The 16,524-nt window shown below is 45.7% G+C and overlaps 1 protein-coding gene across 1 annotated transcript in view; it reads right to left on the reverse strand.

Moving 5' to 3' along the window:
- Window positions 1–16,524, reverse strand: part of LOC124005685 (contactin-5-like) — a 570,484-nt gene that overhangs the window by 425,707 nt on the left and 128,253 nt on the right. The window contains exon 2 of the mRNA XM_046315147.1: window positions 12,702–12,821. Coding sequence (XP_046171103.1) covers window positions 12,702–12,756 — 55 coding nt within the window. The 5' untranslated portion in view covers window positions 12,757–12,821. The remainder of the gene's footprint in view (window positions 1–12,701; window positions 12,822–16,524) is intronic.

Genomic DNA, 16,524 nt, shown 5'->3' on the forward strand with positions numbered 1-16,524 from the left:
TGGCAAGGTCGATGAAGACGGCTGCACAGTACTGCTTTTCATCGATGGCGGTTATGATATCGTTTAGTACCTTGAGCGTGGCTGAGGTGCACCCATGACCGGCTCTGAAACCAGATTGCACAGCGGAGAAGGTACTGTGGGATTCGAGATGGTCAGTGACCTGTTTGTTGACTTGGCTTTCGAAGATCTTAGATAGGCAGGGCAGGATGGATATAGGTCTGTAACAGGGTGTCTCCCCCTTTGAAGAGGGGGATGACTGCAGCAGCTTTCCAATCCTTGGGGATCTCAGACGATATGAAAGAGAGGTTGAACAGGCTGGTGATAGGGGTTGCGACAATGGTGGCGGATAGTTTCAGAAATAGAGGTTCCAGATTGTCAAGCCCAGCTGATTTGTACGGGTCCAGGTTTTGCAGCTCTTTCAGAACATCTGCTATTTGGATTTGGGTAAAGGAGAACCTGGAGAGGCTTGGGCGAGTAGCTGCAGGGGGGGGCGGAGCTGTTGACCGAGGTTGGAGTAGCCAGGCGGAAGGCATGGCCAGCCTTTGAGAAATGCTTGTTGAAGTTTTGATAATCATGGATTTATCGGTGGTGACCGTGTTACCTAGCCTCAGTGCAGTGGGCAGCTGAGAGGAGGTGCTCTTGTTCTCCATGGACTTCACAGTGTCCCAGAACTTTTTGGAGTTGGAGCTACAGGATGCAAATTCCTGCCTGAAGAAGCTGGCCTTCGCTTTCCTGACTGACTGCGTGTATTGGTTCCTGACTTCCCTGAACAGTTGCATATCGCGGGGACTATTCAATGCTATTGCAGTCCGCCACAGGATGTTTTTGTGCTGGTCGAGGGCAGTCAGGTCTGGAGTGAACCAAGGGCTATATCTGTTCTTAGTTCTGCATTTTTTGAACGGAGCATGCTTATCTAAAATGGTGAGGAAATTACTTTTAAAGAATGGCCAGGCATCCTCAACTGACGGGATGAGGTTTATGTCCTTCCAGGATACCCGGGCCAGCTCGATTAGAAAGGCCTGCTCACAGAAGTGTTTTAGGGAGCGTTTGACAGTGATGAGGGGTGGTCATTTGACTGCGGATCCATAGCGGATACAGGCAATGATCACTGAGATCCTGGTTGAAGACAGCGGAGGTGTATTTGGAGGGCCAGTTGGTCAGGATGACGTTTATGAGGGTGCCCTTGTTTACAGATTTAGGGTTGTACCTGGTGGGTTCCTTGATGATTTGTGTGAGATTGAGGGCATCTAGCTTAGATTGCAGGACTGCCGGGGTGTTAAGCATATCCCAGTTTAGGTCACCTAACAGAACAAACTCTGAAGCTAGATGGGGAGCGATCAATTCACAAATGGTGTCCAGGGCACAGCTGGGAGCTGAGGGGGGTCAGTAGCAGGCGGCAACAGTGAGAGACTTATTTCTGGGGAGAGTCATTTAAAAATTAGTAGTTCGAACTGTTTGGGTATGGACCTGGAAAGTATGACATTACTTTGCAGGCTATCTCTACAGTAGACTGCAACTCCTCCCCCTTTGGCAGTTCTATCTTGACGGAAGATGTTATAGTTGGGTATGTAAATCTCCAAATTTTTGGGGGCCTTCCTGAGCCAGGATTCAGACATGGCAAGGACATCAGGGTTAGCAGAGTGTGCTAAAGCAGTGAGTAAAACAAACTTAGGGAGGAGGCTTCTTATGTTGACATGCATGAAACCAAGGCTTTTTCGATCGCAGAAGTCAACAAATAAGGGTGCCTCGGGACATGCAGGGCCTGGGTTTACCTCCACATCACCCGCGGAACAGAGTAGTATGAGGGTGCGGTTAAAGGCTATCAAAACTGGTCGCCTAGAGCGTTGGGGACAAAGAATAAAAGGAGCAGATTTCTGGGCATGGTAGAATATATTCAGGGCATAATGCGCAGACAGGGGTATGGTGGGGTGCGGGTACAGCGGAGGTAAGCCCAGGCACTGGGTGATAAGAGAGGTTGTATCTCTGGACATGCTGGTTGTAATGGGTGAGGTCACCGCATGTGTGGGAGGTGGGACAAAGGAGGTATCAGGGGTATGAAGAGTGGAACTAGGGGCTCCATTGTCATCTAAAACAATGATAACTAACCTGAACAACAGTATACAAGGCATATTGACATTTGAGAGAGACATACAGCGAGGCAAACAGTAATCACAGGTGTTGAATTGGGAGAGCTAGATAAAACAGTAGGTGAGACAACAACAGCTATCAGCTAGCACAACAACTGCAGGTAAAATGGTGTTGAATAGGCAGAGGGTCGGATTGACTACACACAGAGCCTGAGTGCGGCTGGGGCCGACAGATAAAACATAAACAAGCAGAATGGTGTACCTTGATTAATGGACAGTCCAGCATGCATCAGCTATGTAGCCAAGTGATCAGTGTCCAGGGGGCAGCGGTGGATGGGACAGGGAAGCTAGACTGGCGAGTATTATCCAGGTTAAAAAAACTGGCTGGCTGTGCAGAAGGTAAAAGCCGCTAGCAGTGGCTAACAATGACTAAATAGCTTGTAGCTAGTTAGCTGGTTAGCTTTTGGAGGATCTTGAATGTGTTCTAAAAAATGTAAATAATAGCGATTCCGTATCACATTGGGTGAGGCAGGTTACCGGAAGGTATAATCAAAATAAAAATTGAAAAGATTTTGGGTCCAGTGAGTGGTTGGGTTGGCTGGGGACGCGGCAATTCAGACAGTTAGCAGGCCTGTGCTAACAAGCTAATGGTTAGTAGGCCTGGGCTAAACAAGCTAGCAGTTAGCAGACCGGGGCTAAACAAGCTAGCAGTTAGCAGGCCGAATTAGCCTAAAATTGGGTTTATGAGTTGGTGGTTAGAGGGATCACAATGGGTCTATGAGTTGGTGGGGGTAGAGGGATCACATTGGGTTTATGAGTTGGTGGGTAGAGGGATCACATTGGGTTTATGAGTTGGGGGGGTAGAGGGATCACATTGGGTTCATGAGTTGGGGGAGTAGGGTTTATGAGGGGGGTCACATTGGGTTTATGACTTGGTGGGCAGAGGGATCACATTGGGTTCATGAGTTGGGGGTAGAGGAATCATATTGGGGGGGTAGAGGGATCATATTGGGTTCATGAGTTGGGGGGTAGAGGGATCACATTGGGTAAATGAGTTGGGGGGTAGAGGGATCACATTGGGTTTATGAGTTAGGGGGTAGAGGGATCACATTGGGTTTATGAGTTGGGGGTAGAGGGATCACATTGGGTTTATGAGTTGGGGGTTAGAGGGATCACATTGGGTTTATGAGTTGGGGGGTAGAGGGATCACATTGGGTTTATGAGTTGGGGGGTAGAGGGATCACATTGGGTTTATGAGTTGGGGGAGTAGAGGGGTCACATTGGGTTTATGACTTGGTGGGCAGAGGGATCACATTGGGTTCATGAGTTGGGGGGTAGAGGGATCATATTGGGGGGGGGGGGTAGAGGGATCACATTGGGTAGAGGGATCATATTGGGTTCATGAGTTGGGGGTAGAGGGATCACATTGGGTTCATGAGTTGGGGGGTAGAGGGATCACATTGGGTTTATGAGTTGGGGGGTAGAGGGATCACATCTGGTTTATGAGTTGGGGGGGTAGAGGGATTATAGGGATCATATTGGGTCTATGAGTTGGGGGGGGTAGAGGGATCATATTGGGTTTATGAGTTGGGGGGTAGAGGGATCACATTGGGTTTATGAGTTGTGGGGGTGTAGAGGTGTGAATAACAGCTTTCCTCGTGGAAGAAATGACAGCATGCATGCGTATCTGAAAGACGTTTTACCTCTTGCCACGGAACTTGCACACACTCATATACACAAGGAAATGAACAAGGACGGTTTTACAAGGGGTTCTACCTCCTACATTTGAATCATTATCATTTTACTGAGCTACTTCAGTCCTTTTTAACATATATCAGAAGTGCATTCCCCCAAACCAGGGCTCCAGACGGCCTTTTCCTGACATGTGGCATCGGTGCCAGTAACCTTCTCAGTTGGAGGCACCAGACCATGATTTTGTCACACCCCAAAGAATTGCAAGGTCACACAATAGAACACATTTGTAATCATCTTATTAATTCAATATCAAGTCATTCCCAGTGCTTAATTAATAAGAGTAAATAGACTACTGAGATGTTTTCAAGAAATACATTATTTCATCAATCTGTTATATTCTACCACGGCCAAGCAGGAATGCATGATTCAAATATATGTGCAGCCTAGTCCCGTGATTGTCGTGCATTGTGGGTAGACAGTCATGCTATTGTTGTTATATTTTACGGTCAAAATAGGGCTCCAGTATTTTCTTTTTTGTTTTTGTTCAATATAAATGCATTTGTGTAGATCTTTATGTTCACTAATATCATGTGTTAATTCACCACCTGAGGAAGTGGAAACTCAAAACATATTAGCTAGATTGCTAACTCTAAATACAATACCTACTGCTTGCATGTAACAGTATATTTGAGGCCTATATGCACTCTGGTTGGCCGATGCACATTTTGCGTGTGTCGTATTTCAAAGCCTTATCAGATATCTTGATGGTGCTATTAGCTCAGTTGAGAAATAAATGATTCCTACAGAAAGCTGAGACCCTCTTCAAGAGCGACAAAGGTAGTTGCTTCCAAAGCTATTTTTTAAATTATTGACTAATCAGTCCTATGAATGTGATGCTACAGTGGTAGCCGGTCCTGTTGTTCCCTCAGGCACCTACATAGTTGACTGACCTTCATGTCTTAAAGTAATGATGGACTGTCATTTCTCTTTGCTTATTTGAGCTGTTCTTGCCATAATATGGACTTGGTCTTTTACCATATAGGCCTATCTTCTGTATACCACACTTACCTTGTCACAACACAACTGAATGAAAATTCCACAAATTACCTTTTAAACGTGGCACATATGTTAATTGAAATGGATTCCAGGTGACTAACTCATGACGCTGGTTGAGAGAATGCCAAGAGTGTGCAAAGCTTTCATCAAGAGAGAACAGCATGGTTCTCTACAGTAGCAGGTATCACCAGCATGGTTCTCTACAGTAGCATGTATCACCAGTAGCAGGTATCACCAGCATGGTTCTCTACAGTAGCAGGTATCACCAGAATGGTTATCACCAGCATGGTTCTCTACAGAGGCAGGTATCACCAGCATGGTTCTCTACAGTAGCAGGTATCACCAGCATGGTTCTCTGTAGTAGCAGGTATCACCAGCATGGTTCTCTACAGTAGCAGGTATCACCAGTAGCAGGAATCACCAGCATGGTTCTCTACAGTAGCAGGTATCACCAGAATGGTTATCACCAGCATGGTTCTCTACAGAGGCAGGTATCACCAGCATGGTTCTCTACAGTAGCAGGTATCGCCAGAATGGTTCTCTACAGTAGCAGGCATCACCAGCATGGTTCTCTACAGTAGCATGTATCACCAGTAGCAGGTATCACCAGCATGGTTCTCTACAGTAGCAGGTATCACCAGCATGATTCTCTACAGCAGCAGGCATCACCAGCATGGTTCTCTACTGTAGCATGCATCACCAGCATGGTTTTCTACAGTAGCAGGTATCACCAGTAGCAGGTCACACCAGCATAGTTCTCTACAGTAGCAGGTATCACCATTGGCAGGTATCACCATTGGCAAGTATCACCGGCATGATTCTCTACAGCAGCAGGCATCACCAGCATGATTCTCTACAGTAGCAGGCATCACCAGCATGGTTCTCTACAGTAGCAGGTATCACCAGCATGGTTCTCTACAGTAGCAGGTATCACCATTGGCAGGTATCACCAGAAGCAGGTATCACCAGCATGGTTCTCCACAGTAGCAGGTATCACCAGCATGATTCTCTACAGTAGCAGGCATCATCAGCATGGTTCTCTACAGAGGCAGGTATCACCAGCATGGTTCTCTACAGTAGCAGGTATCACCAGCATGGTTCTCTGCAGTAGAAGGTATCACCAGCATGATTCTCTACAGTAGCAGGCATCACCAGCATGGTTCTCTACAGTAGCAGGTATCACCAGCATGGTTCTCTACAGAGGCAGGTATCACCAGCATGGTTCTCTAAAGTAGCAGGTATCACCAGCATGGTTCTCTACAGTAGCAGGCATCACCAGCATGGTTCTCTACAGTAGAAGGTATCACCAACATGATTCTCTACAGTAGCAGGCATCACCAGCATGGTTCTCTACAGTAGCGGGTATCACCATCATGGTTCTCTACAGTAGCAGGCATCACCAGCATGGTTCTCTACAGTAGCAGGTATCACCAGTAGCAGGCATCACCAGCATGGTTCTCTACAGTAGCAGGCATCACCAGCATGGTTCTCTACAGTAGCAGGTATCACCAGTAGCAGGAATCACCAGAATGGTTCTCTACAGTAGCAGGTATCACCAGCATGGTTCTCTACAGTAGCAGGCATCACCAGCATGGTTCTCTACAGTAGCAGGTATCACCAGTAGCAGGTACCACCAGCATGGTTCTCTACAGTATCAGGTATCACCAGAATGATTCTCTACAGTAGCATGCATCACCAGCATGGTTCTCCACAGTAGCAGGTATCACCAGCATGATTCTCTACAGTAGCAGGCATCACCAGCATGGTTCTCTACAGTAGCAGGTATCACCAGCATGGTTCTCTAGAGTAGCAGGTATCACCAGTAGCAGGTATCACCAGCATGATTCTCTACAGTTGCAGGTATCACCAGCATGGTTCTCTACAGTAGCAGGTATCACCAGTAGCAGGTATCACCAGTAGCAGGTATCACCAGCATGATTCTCAACAGTAGCAGTTATCACCAGCATGGTTCTCTACAGTAGCAGGTATCACCAGTAGCAGGTATCACCAGTAGCAGGTATCACCAGCATGATTCTCTACAGTTGCAGGTATCACCAGCATGGTTCTCTACAGTAGCAGGTATCACCAGGTGCAGGTATCACCAGTAGCAGGTATCAGCAGCATGATTCTCTACAGTAGCAGGTATCACCAGCATGATTCTCTACAGTAGCAGGTATCTCCAGCATGATTCTCTACAGTAGCAGGTATCACCAGCATGATTCTCTACAGTAGCAGGTATCACCAGCATGATTCTCTACAGTAGCAGGTATCACCAGCATGATTCTCTACAGTAGCAGGTATCACCAGCATGGTTCTCTGCAGTAGAAGGTATCACCAGCATGATTCTCTACAGTAGCAGGCATCACCAGCATGGTTCTCTACAGTAGCAGGTATCACCAGCATGGTTCTCTACAGAGGCAGATATCACCAGCATGGTTCTCTAAAGTAGCAGGTATCACCAGTATGATTCTCTACAGAGGCAGGTATCACCAGCATGGTTCTCTAAAGTAGCAGGTATCACCAGCATGGTTCTCTACAGAGGCAGGTATCACCAGCATGGTTCTCTAAAGTAGCAGGTATCACCAGCATGGTTCTCTACAGTAGCAGGCATCACCAGCATGGTTCTCTACAGTAGAAGGTATCACCAGCATGATTCTCTACAGTAGCAGGCATCACCAGCATGGTTCTCTACAGTAGCAGGCATCACCAGCATGGTTCTCTACAGTAGCAGGTATCACCAGTAGCAGGTATCACCAGCATGGTTCTCTACAGTAGCAGGTATCACCAGCATGGTTCTCTACAGAAGCAGGTATCACCAGTAGCAGGTATCACCAGCATGGTTCTCTACAGTAGCAGGTATCACCAGCATGATTCTCTACAGCAGCAGGCATCACCAGCATGGTTCTCTACAGTAGCATGCATCACCAGCATGGTTCTCTACAGTAGCAGGTATCACCATTGGCAGGTATCACCAGTAGCAGGTACCACCAGTATGGTTCTCTACAGTATCAGGTATCAACAGCATGATCCTCTACAGTAGCATGCATCACCAGCATGATTCTCTACAGTAGCAGGTATCACCACCATGATTCTCTACAGTAGCAGGTATCACCAGCATGATTCTCTACAGTAGCAGGTATATCCAGCATGATTCTCTACAGTAGCAGGTATCACCAGCATGATTCTCTACAGTAGCAGGTATCACCAGCATGATTCTCTACAGTAGCAGGTATCACCAGCATGGTTCTCTACAGTAGCATGTATCACCAGTAGCAGGAATCACCAGCATGATTCTCTACAGTAGCAGGTATCACCAGTAGCAGGTATCACCAGCATGATTCTCTACAGTAGCAGGTATCACCAGTAGCATGTATCACCAGCATGATTCTCTATAGTAGCAGGTAGCAGGTAGCACGCCCATAGCACTCACTTCCGTCATCATGAAGTGCTTTGAGAGACTAGTCAAGGACCATATCACCTCCACCCTACCTGACACCCTAGACCCACTCCAATTTGCTTACCGCCCAAATAGGTCCACAGACGATGCAATCTCAACCACACTGCACACTGCCCTAACCCACCTGGACAAGAGGAATACCTATGTGAGAATGCTGTTCATCGACTACAGCTCGGCATTCAACACCATAGTACCCTCCAAGCTCGTCATCAAGCTCGAGACCCTGGGTCTCGACCCCGCCATGTGCAACTGGGTACTGGACTTCCTGACGGGCCGCCCCCAGGTGGTGAGGATAGGCAACAACATCTCCTCCCCGCTGATCCTCAACACGGGGGCCCCACAAGGGTGCGTTCTGAGCCCTCTCCTGTACTCCCTGTTCACCCACGACTGCGTGGCCACGCACGCCTCCAACTCAATCATCAAGTTTGCGGACGACACAACAGTGGTAGGCTTGATTACCAACAACGACGAGACGGCCTACAGGGAGGAGGTGAGGGCCCTTGGAGTGTGGTGTCAGGAAAATAACCTCACACTCAACGTCAACAAAACTAAGGAGATGATTGTGGACTTCAGGAAACAGCAGAGGGAACACCCCCTATCCACATCGATGGAACAGTAGTGGAGAGGGTAGCTAGTTTTAAGTTCCTCGGCATACACATCACAGACAAACTGAATTGGTCCACTCACACTGACAGCGTCGTGAAGAAGGCGCAGCAGCGCCTATTCAACCTCAGGAGGCTGAAGAAATTCGGCTTGTCACCAAAAGCACTCACAAACTTCTACAGATGCACAATCGAGAGCATCCTGGCGGGCTGTATCACCGCCTGGTACGGCAACTGCTCCGCCCTCAACCGTAAGGCTCTCCAGAGGGTAGTGAGGACTGCACAACGCATCACCGGGGCAAACTACCTGCCCTCCAGGACACCTACACCACCCGTTGTTACAGGAAGGCCATAAAGATCATCAAGGACATCAACCACCCGAACCACTGCCTGTTCACCCCGCTATCATCCAGAAGGCGAGGTCAGTACAGGTGCATCAAAGCTGGGACCGAGAGACTGAAAAACAGCTTCTATCTCAAGACCATCAGACTGTTAAATAGCCACCACTAACATTGAGTGGCTGCTGCCAACACACTGTCATTGACACTGACCCAACTCCAGCCATTTTAATAATGGAAATGGATGGGAAATGATGTAAATATATCACTAGCCACTTTAAACAATGCTACCTTATATAATGTTACTTACCCTACATTATTCATCTCATATGCATATGTATATACTGTACTCTACAACATCGACTGCATCCTTATGTAACACATGTATCACTAGCCACTTTAACTATGCCACTTTGTTTACTTTGTCTACACACTCATCTCATATGTATATACTGTACTCGATACCATCTACTGTATGCTGCTCTGTACCATCACTCATTCATATATCCTTATGTACATGTTCCTTATCCCCTTACACTGTGTATAAGACAGTAGTTTTGGAATTGTTAGTTAGATTACTTGTTGGTTATCACTGCATTGTCGGAACTAGAAGCACAAGCATTTCGCTACACTCGCATTAACATCTGCTAACCATGTGTATGTGACAAATAAAATTTGATTTGATTTGATTTGATTTGATCACCAGCATGGTTCTCTACAGTAGCATGTATCACCAGTAGCAAGGATCACCAAATTAAATATTGACAAACAATAGTTCTGTTTTCATTAATTAATTGGCGAAGTGTTCAGCAGAAAGCTGCTACAGTATTCATTGAACATCCGTCTCATGTCTCCGGAGGATCCTGTTATTCACTAATATACCTGGAACACACACCGCTTTGGCAGATCTGCAGGTGTTGTAGATTCAGTCAGCAGTGCAATCTCTCCTGGATCAATGTACACTTTAATTGTACATGTCAAATGGAGATTCACCAGTCTGTCACCATGAGACCATGAGTACCACCCCACAACCCCATACAACCCCACAACCCCCTACAACCCCACCACCCCATACAACCCCTCCACCCCACCACCCCATACAACCCCATACAACCCCACAACCCCCATACAACCCCATACAACCCCACCATATTGCACTTGTGATTTCATGAATATGAAAATGTTTAATAATATCATTTGACTTGAGGTGCTATGCTATTCAGCGGTTGCTGATGACAATTATCCCATAACCCCATACAACCCCACCACCCCATACAACCCCACCACCCCATACAAACCCACCACCCCATACAAACCCACCACCCCATACAACCCACCACCCTATACAACCCACCACCCTATACAACCCCATTAACCTCTTGATGCTAGGGGGCACTCTTTTTATATTTGGAAAAATAACATTCCCAAAGTAAACAGCCTATTTCTCAGGACCAGATGCTAGAATATAATTATAATAGACAGATTGAGAAAAAAATGAGAGAAAAAAATCCAGAAAATCACATTGTAGGATTTGTAATGAATTTATTTGCAAATTATGGTGGAAAATAAGTATTTGGTCAATAAACTTTTGTTATCTCAATACTTTGTTATATGCCCTTTGTTGGCAATGACAGAGGTCAAACGTTTTCTGTAAGTCTTCACAAGGTTTTCACACACTGTTGCTGGTATTTTGGCCCATTCCTCCATGCAGATCTCCTCTAGAGCAGTGATGTTTTGGGGCTGTTGCTGGACAACACAGACTTTCAACTCCCTCCAAAGATGTTCTATGGGGTTGATATCTGGAGACTGGCTAGGCCACTCCAGGACCTTGAAATGCTTCTTACGAAGCCACTCCTTCGTTGCCCGGGCGGTGTGTTTGGGATCATTGTCATGCTGAAAGACCCAACCACGTTTCATCTTCAATGCTCTTGCTAATGGAAGGAGGTCTTCACTCAAAATCTCACGATACATGGCCCCATTCATTCTTTCCTTTACACAGAATCGTCGTCCTGGTCCCGTTGCAGAAAAACAGCCCCAAAGCATGATGTTTCCACCCCCCATGCTTCACAGTAGGTATGGTGTTCTTTGGATGCAACTCATCATTCTTTGTCCTCCAAACACAACGAGTTGAGTTTTTACCAAAAAGTTATATTTTGGTTTCATCTGACCATATCACATTCTCCCAATCTTCATCTGGATCATCTAAATGCTCTCTAGCAAACTTCAGACGGGCCTGGACACGTCTGGCACTGCAGGATTTGAGTCCCTGGCGGCGTAGTGTGTTACTGATGGTAGGCTTTTTACTTTGGTCCCAGCTCTCTGCAGGTCATTCACTAGGTCCCCCCATGTGGTTCTGGGATTTTTGCTCACCGTTCTTGTGATCATTTTGACCCCACGGGGTGAGATCTTGCATGGAGCCCCAGATCGAGGGAGATTATCATTGGTCTTGTATGTCTTCTACTTCCTAATAATTGCTTCCCCAGTTGATTTCTTCAAACCAAGCTGCTTACCTATTGCAGATTCAGTCTTCCCAGCCTGGTGCAGGTCTACAATTTTGTTTCTGGTGTCTTTGGTCTTAGCCATAGTGGAGTTTGTTGTGTGACTGTTTGAGGTTATGGACAGGTGTCTTTTATACTGATAACAAGTTCAAACAGGTGCCATTAATACAGGTAACGAGTGGAGGACAGAGGAGCCTCTTAAAGAAGAAGGTACAGGTCTGTGAGAGCCATAAATTATGCTTGTTCGTAGGTGACCAAATGCTTATTTCCCACCATAATTTGCAAATAAATTCATAAAAAAATCAGACAATGTGATTTTCTGGAATTTCTTTCTAATTTTGTCTGTCATAGTTGACGTGTACCTATGATGAAAATTACAGGCCTTACTCATCTTTTTAAGTGGGAGAACTTAATACTTTTTTGCCCCACTGTATATAGTGTGTGCAATTAAGATTGGAATGTGTTGAGTACAGGGAAGTGATTACATGTGGCAGGCATTGATAAGGGGAGAGAGCCATGGATTAGTGATGGAGGGGTTGAGGTCAGGTCACCTTAAGGGACCGTATCACTAGTGTCCTGCCTAGCAGTAAAGAACAATGTTTGTACAGATGGTAGGAGGAGACTCAGCCTATGAGGAACGGTTAAATATCAGTGTTTGTACAGATGGGTAGGAGGAGACTCAGCCTATGAGGAAGAGTTAAATATCAGTGTTTGTACAGATGGTAGGAGGAGACTCAGTCTATGAGGAAGAGTTAAATATAAGTGCTTGTGTGAAAATGTTTTTTTCTAATGCAGCTGTATTGACCTTCTGTGAAGAATTAAACTTGGTTAAGCTTTCATAATGTCCGTAGACTTTTTACTCTGAGGATTAGAACCTAACAACTAACTTGCCTAGTTAAATAAAGGTACAACCCATATATACAACCATATATACAACCCAACCCCCCAATACAACCCTACTATATTACCTGAAAGGCCACTGATGACGGACAGCAGGAGAAGAGGTTTCCATGGCGACCCCATACTTGTTCATGTGGGTCCCCCCCTTCAGCAGTGTTGTTAGGTCTGACTCCTCATTAAAGCTGTACCTGGGAAACAAACACATCAACATTCAACTAGTTGTGGTCAGCAGATTTAAAGCTATGTCTAGGACGACAACAACAACATCTATAGGATAAAATAATCCTTCTCACCCCCCCCCCTTAAAATATTTAGATGCTCTATTGTAAAGTGGTTGTTCCACTGGATGTCATAAGGTGAATGCACCAATTTGTAAGTCGCTCTGGATAAGAGCGTCTGCTAAATGACTTAAATGTAAATGTAATGTAAATGTAAATCTCTCAACATCATCTCTCAATGGACAAGCTCATATTGGTTGAATTTCCCTACAAGAAAAAAAACCTTAGAGCATAGAGAGAGAGAGAGGGATGCTGCATCTTTGTCTTTCCATCCTCTCTCTCTGTCTTTCCATCCCTCTCTCTTCATCCTCTATCTTTGTCTTTCCATCCCTCTCTCTTCATCCTCTATCTCTGTCTTTCCATCTCTTTCTCTCCATCCTCTATCTTTGTCTTTCCATCCCTATCTCTCTCCTTCCTCTCCTCACAACAAAGACTTTGATCAACCCTCCTGCTCTATGGATCAACCCTCCTGCCCTATGGATCAACCCTCCTGCCCTATGGATCAACCCTCCTGCCCTATGGATCAACCCTCCTGCTCTATGGATCAACCCTCCTGCTCTATGGATCAACCCTCCTGCTCTATGGATCAACCCTCCTGCTCTATGGATCAACCCTCCTGCTCTATGGATCAACCCTCCTGCTCTATGGATCATAACTAAGACTTACAGCACTATAGATCATTGATAGTTAGCCCTCCTGCATTCTGGATCACAACACAATGCTTTATAGTTGGGCGGCAGGTAGCCTAGTGATTAGAGGCAGGTAGCCTAGTGGTTAAAGGCAGGTAGCCTAGTGGTTAGAGGCGGGTAGCCTAGTGGTTAGAGGCAGGTAGCCTAGTGGTTAGAGGCAGGTAACCTAGTGGTTAGAGGCAGGTAACCTAATGGTTAGAGGCAGGTAACCTAATGGTTAGAGGCAGGTAACCTAGTGGTTAGAGCATTGGGCCAGTAACTGAAAGGTTGCTAGATCGAATCCCTGAGCTGACAAGGTAAAAATATGTTGTTCTGTCCCTGAACAAGGCAGATAACCCACTTTCCCCGGTAGGCAGTCATTGTAAATTAGAATTTGTTCTTAACTGACTTGCCTGGTTAAATAGCAGGTAGCAGGTATTTAACATGCCTAGTTAAATAAAGGTGAAGTAATTAAAATAAAATAACCCCTCCTGCACTATGGATCATAAAAAAGACTTGCAGCAGACCTAAAGGTTCTTACTGCTTCAGAATCAATTTACTGACGTACTGACCAACGAGTGCTGACATGTCAAAGATACAATGTTAAGATACAGATTGGGCTGTGATGAGATGTATTTTAGGGGTGAGTATGTTTTTGTTTGTCTAGACACAGAACTAGCGTCATTGAAAAAGACCAAGCGTGCATCAGAAAGTGTACCCTATTCCCTATGGGTCCTAGTCAAAAGTAGTTCACTATAAACAGAATAGGGTACCATTTGGGATGCATAAATCACCTTCAGGTTGTCTGCTGTGTGGAGATCAGAAGAAGTAAACTGCAGTCAGATCAACTGATATACAGGGTATTTAGTCATGGAGATATCATCTCTCACTGTCTGTTTTTAATCATATCCTAAAACTTCTTGACCTTTATCTTAACCTTAAACCATGGAGACATCATCTCTCACTGTCTGTTTTCAATCATATCTTAAAACTTCTTAACCTTAACCCTAACCCATGGAGACATCATCTCTCCCTGTCTGTGTTTGTCTAGTGTTTTCTGTAAGGACCTTAGTAATCACAGTTTTACAGCCTGTGTTCATAATGGCTGCTCAGTGAAACGACCAGTCCTGATTTGTCGCAGACGCTTGCTAAAAACTTCAATGAGCAAGCCTTCCTTCATAAACTGGCCTTTGTAAAATGGTATAGAATCAGCTTGATCCCCTCTGTCGAAGATGCTTAGCTTCTTTTTTTATATTTTCAGTGGTATTGTTAACAAACACGCCCCCATAAAGAAAAAGAGATTTAAAAACAGGTTCAGTCCCTGGTTCAACCGTGATATTGCAGAGTTACTCCACCTAAAGAATTGCATTTGGTGAAAGGCTTGGCACACGCACACTCAGGCTGACTGGCTCTCGTTCATTTCTCAAATGAGAAATAAGTGCACTCAGGCTATTCGCAAGGCCAAAGTTAGCTAATTTAAGGAGCAGTTCTCTCTCTGTGGGTCTAATCCCAAGAAGTTCTGGAAAACAGTTATTAAAGATCTGGAGAATAAACCATCCTTCTCACAGCTGCCCATGTCCCTTAAAGTTGATAATGTGGTTGTTACTGACAAGAGGAATATGGCTGAGCTCTTTAATCACCACTTCATTAAGTCAGGATTCCTATTTGACTCCAGGCCTCCTTGCCCGTCCAACATGTCCTCATCTCCCACCCCTTCTAATGTGACTATCCCAAATTGAATCTCCCTGTTTATCTCCTGCTCTGCTACAAAGTTTGCCCTGCAGGCAGTCACTGAGTCCGAGGTGCTAAAGGAGCTCCTTAAACTTGACTGGGTCAGATGGTTTAGACCCGTTCTTCTTTAAGATTGCTGCCCCTATCATCACATTGCCATCCGTTTTGTCACCAAAGCCCAATGTACTACCCATCACTGCAACCTGTATGATCTCGTTGGCTGGCCCTTGCTTCATATTCGTCCCAAACCCACTGGCTGCAGGTCATCTATAAGTCTTTGCTAGGTAAAGCTCCGCCTTATCTCAGCTCACTGGTCACCATAGCAGCACCCACCTGTAGCACGCACTCCAGCAGGTATATTTCACTGGTCACCCACAAAGCCAATTCCTCATTTGGCTGCCTTTCCTTCCAGTTCTCTGCTGCTAATGACTGGAATGAATTGCAAAAATCACTGAAGCTGGAGATTCATATCCCCCCACTAACTTCAAGCACTAGCTGTCAGAGCAGCTCTCAAATCACTGTACCTGTACATAGCCCATCTGTAAATAGCCCATCCAACTACCTCATCCCCATACTGTTATTTATTATTATTATTTTTGCTCCTTTGCACCGCAGTATTGACAAACTGTGGCTTTCTTCCAAGCAAGGGGAGACAGGTTAAAAAGGTCGTAGGCTTGGTGATAATAATAAAAAACAACATAGATGTGATAGATGTGTAGACTATGAATGAGCAAGTACTGCGACATGTGGGTTGATGGGAGTGGATAGGCAGATCCAATGGATAACAACACACTGGCGACGAGCAGACAGGGATGGGGTATGGGTTGGGGTATGGGTTCCGGGTGAATGGCTGTAGACAAAACAAACGGCGGTAAGTTAAAGGCAAGCAAGACGTACAAAACAATAAAACAAAACAAACTCTATAAACTGGAGGCTGGTTCGTGGGCACAACATACTGTTCATGGCTAACGATCCGGCAGGGAATGGATGTCAGGTCAGAGCTTTTGAAGGGGAGAGGTGATGATCAGGACAGGTGTGCAGATTACTGATGGGATACAGGTGCGGGTGAACATCGATCTCCCAACAAGCTAATTCGCCCGGCAACCAGACAGGACACTGGAAACACACTCCAGGACAGAAACACAGGCAAACACAGACTCAGGAAGCGGGATTCGTGACAAGCTTTTGATACGGTAGACCATTCCATTCTTGTG

Source organism: Oncorhynchus gorbuscha, linkage group LG19, assembly GCF_021184085.1.
Source record: "Oncorhynchus gorbuscha isolate QuinsamMale2020 ecotype Even-year linkage group LG19, OgorEven_v1.0, whole genome shotgun sequence".
Lineage (NCBI taxonomy): Eukaryota > Metazoa > Chordata > Actinopteri > Salmoniformes > Salmonidae > Oncorhynchus > Oncorhynchus gorbuscha.